At 51.2% G+C, this 1,994-nt stretch overlaps 1 protein-coding gene across 1 annotated transcript in view; it reads left to right on the top strand.

The window, feature by feature from the left end:
- radil (Ras association and DIL domains) overlaps positions 1 to 1,994 on the top strand; it is a 19,853-nt gene that overhangs the window by 13,538 nt on the left and 4,321 nt on the right. Inside the window, 3 exon segments of the mRNA XM_025058691.1 lie at positions 484 to 656; positions 1,002 to 1,152; positions 1,627 to 1,853. Coding sequence (XP_024914459.1) covers positions 484 to 656; positions 1,002 to 1,152; positions 1,627 to 1,853 — 551 coding nt within the window.

Genomic DNA, 1,994 nt, shown 5'->3' with positions numbered 1-1,994 from the left:
CCTCCCCCCTCCCCTCCCCGCCCCTCCTCCCCCCTCCTCTCCTCACCCCTCCTCTCCTCACCCCTCCTCACCCCTCCCCGTCTTTGTTTCCTCTCCTCACTTGCTCCCGTTTTTTTTTTCTCGCTCATTGATATTTCTCTGCTACTGTTGGTCTCCATGGCAACTGTGAAGTTAGTTTGTGGCAGGTAGTGCTGATGTTTGCATCAGGGCCTCTGCAGCAAACACACACACACACACACACACACAATAAATATGTGTGTGTGTGTGTGTGTATTGCTCCATATTCACGACACCATTTCTTCCCAAATCCATTTGCAAAAATGCAGCCCCGAATTTGTAAGTAACCTCCAGGAGGCCTCATTTCCTGCAGACAACCACAACTTTACCCAGAATCCTCAGCAAAATAACTGCCTAATTAGTAGTTGGAGCCCCATGTACATCAGCGTAGAACTAGGTCTAACGTGCGTTGGTGTGTGGACTCAGGTGGATCCCGCGGTTGGTTCCAAAGGTCAAAGGTGCTGCAGATCCAGGCGTGTCTACGTATGGTGATGGAGTGGGCCAGCAGGTCGGGTCTGGGTCATCTGACCGACAAATTCTTCACCAAACTCAACAGCACGGTGTCCATATTGGCCACGCCCTCACAGCAGCTCAAACAGGTAACACACAAAAACACAACAAGATTCTTGGCTACGAAGTCACATCTCAAACTTCCTTCACTTCAGTTTAAAACATACGTTTACCACGAACCACGTTTCCCATGGTGCAGTTTGGTTTAGTCGCCACTGTAGCTCCTGGTAACGTAGCAGAAGGTTCTCAAACCTGGTCATTTTGACAAAATTATATTTCACATTTATTCACACAACACCAGCGGGGCCCGCCCCACATTTTGAGAAGCACTGAATTCTTGTACGTTCTCTCTGGTTCTCAGTTTAGAGTTAGCGTCTCGCTCTCTCCTTTTTCGTTGCCGTCAACGGTCCGTGTCTCTCTGTCTCCCCCTGCAGCTGAGTTGGAGAGTCCTGTCCAGTGAACATCCGTCTCTGAAGCCCGTCCAGCTGCACAGAATTCTCAGCCAGTACCAGGTGACGGCAGAGATTGGACCGGTCCCGATGTGGCAGCCCAGCAGTGAGGACGAGGCCTACGTCTACAGAACAGGTAGGTTAGACAGAACGGGTTAGAACCACCGCACCACTGCACCACCGCACCACTGCACACAACCAAATGTGACCTCTGCTTTTAACCCATCACCAAAGTCAGCAGGGGGCAGCAGTGTGAGGGGCACCTCAGTGGTAACTAGACAGATGATGGACTTGAACCTGAACCCCTCCGGAGCCAAGTCCGTTTCTTTAACCACTAAGCCACCACTGGCTCTAAATGAAAAATCTCTGAACGGACAGGATGACAGAAAAAAAAAAAGAAAAACATTTTTAAATGATGAATGTCACTGAAACCAATTGGAAGTTACAAAAAAAAAGACAGATGTAATTACCAACAACGGTCACTAGGCGTCTACTGCTGTACATTCAGTCTGTACTGTAATCTTAACAGATGCAGCAGTAGTTAGTCTTCCTGGGGGGGGGGGGACCTGCTGGTCACCTGGAACCAAACCTTCTGTGTCTTTGTCCTCAGTGGACCTCCTGGAGAGCTTCGAGAACCACCCCCCCATCGTGCTGCCCAGCTCTGGCTTCAGAGTGGACCTGGACAGCGAGTGCGTGGAGGACAGCATCTACAGGCAGCTGCTCTACATCCGCCACTTCCTGTGGGGCCTGAGGACCAAGAACCAGACGCACAGCAACGCGTCCAGTGTCCACACGCAGTCCAACGGAACCAACACGGCGGACTGGCCCGACATCCAGGTCAGAGGCAGAAACTACAAACTCTAGTCAAACAAACCCGGTAACCTGGGCCTAATCTGGGCCGTGAGCCTGAGCAGCAGCTGCTCCACACACACACACACACACACACACACACACACCCCAGAGTTACTCTGATTAGTT

This window comes from Cynoglossus semilaevis, chromosome 9 (genome assembly GCF_000523025.1).
Source record: "Cynoglossus semilaevis isolate Cse_v1.0 chromosome 9, Cse_v1.0, whole genome shotgun sequence".
NCBI lineage: Eukaryota > Metazoa > Chordata > Actinopteri > Pleuronectiformes > Cynoglossidae > Cynoglossus > Cynoglossus semilaevis.
Note: the sequence above shows the minus strand (reverse complement) of the source record. Positions and strands in the feature narration are given on the sequence as shown.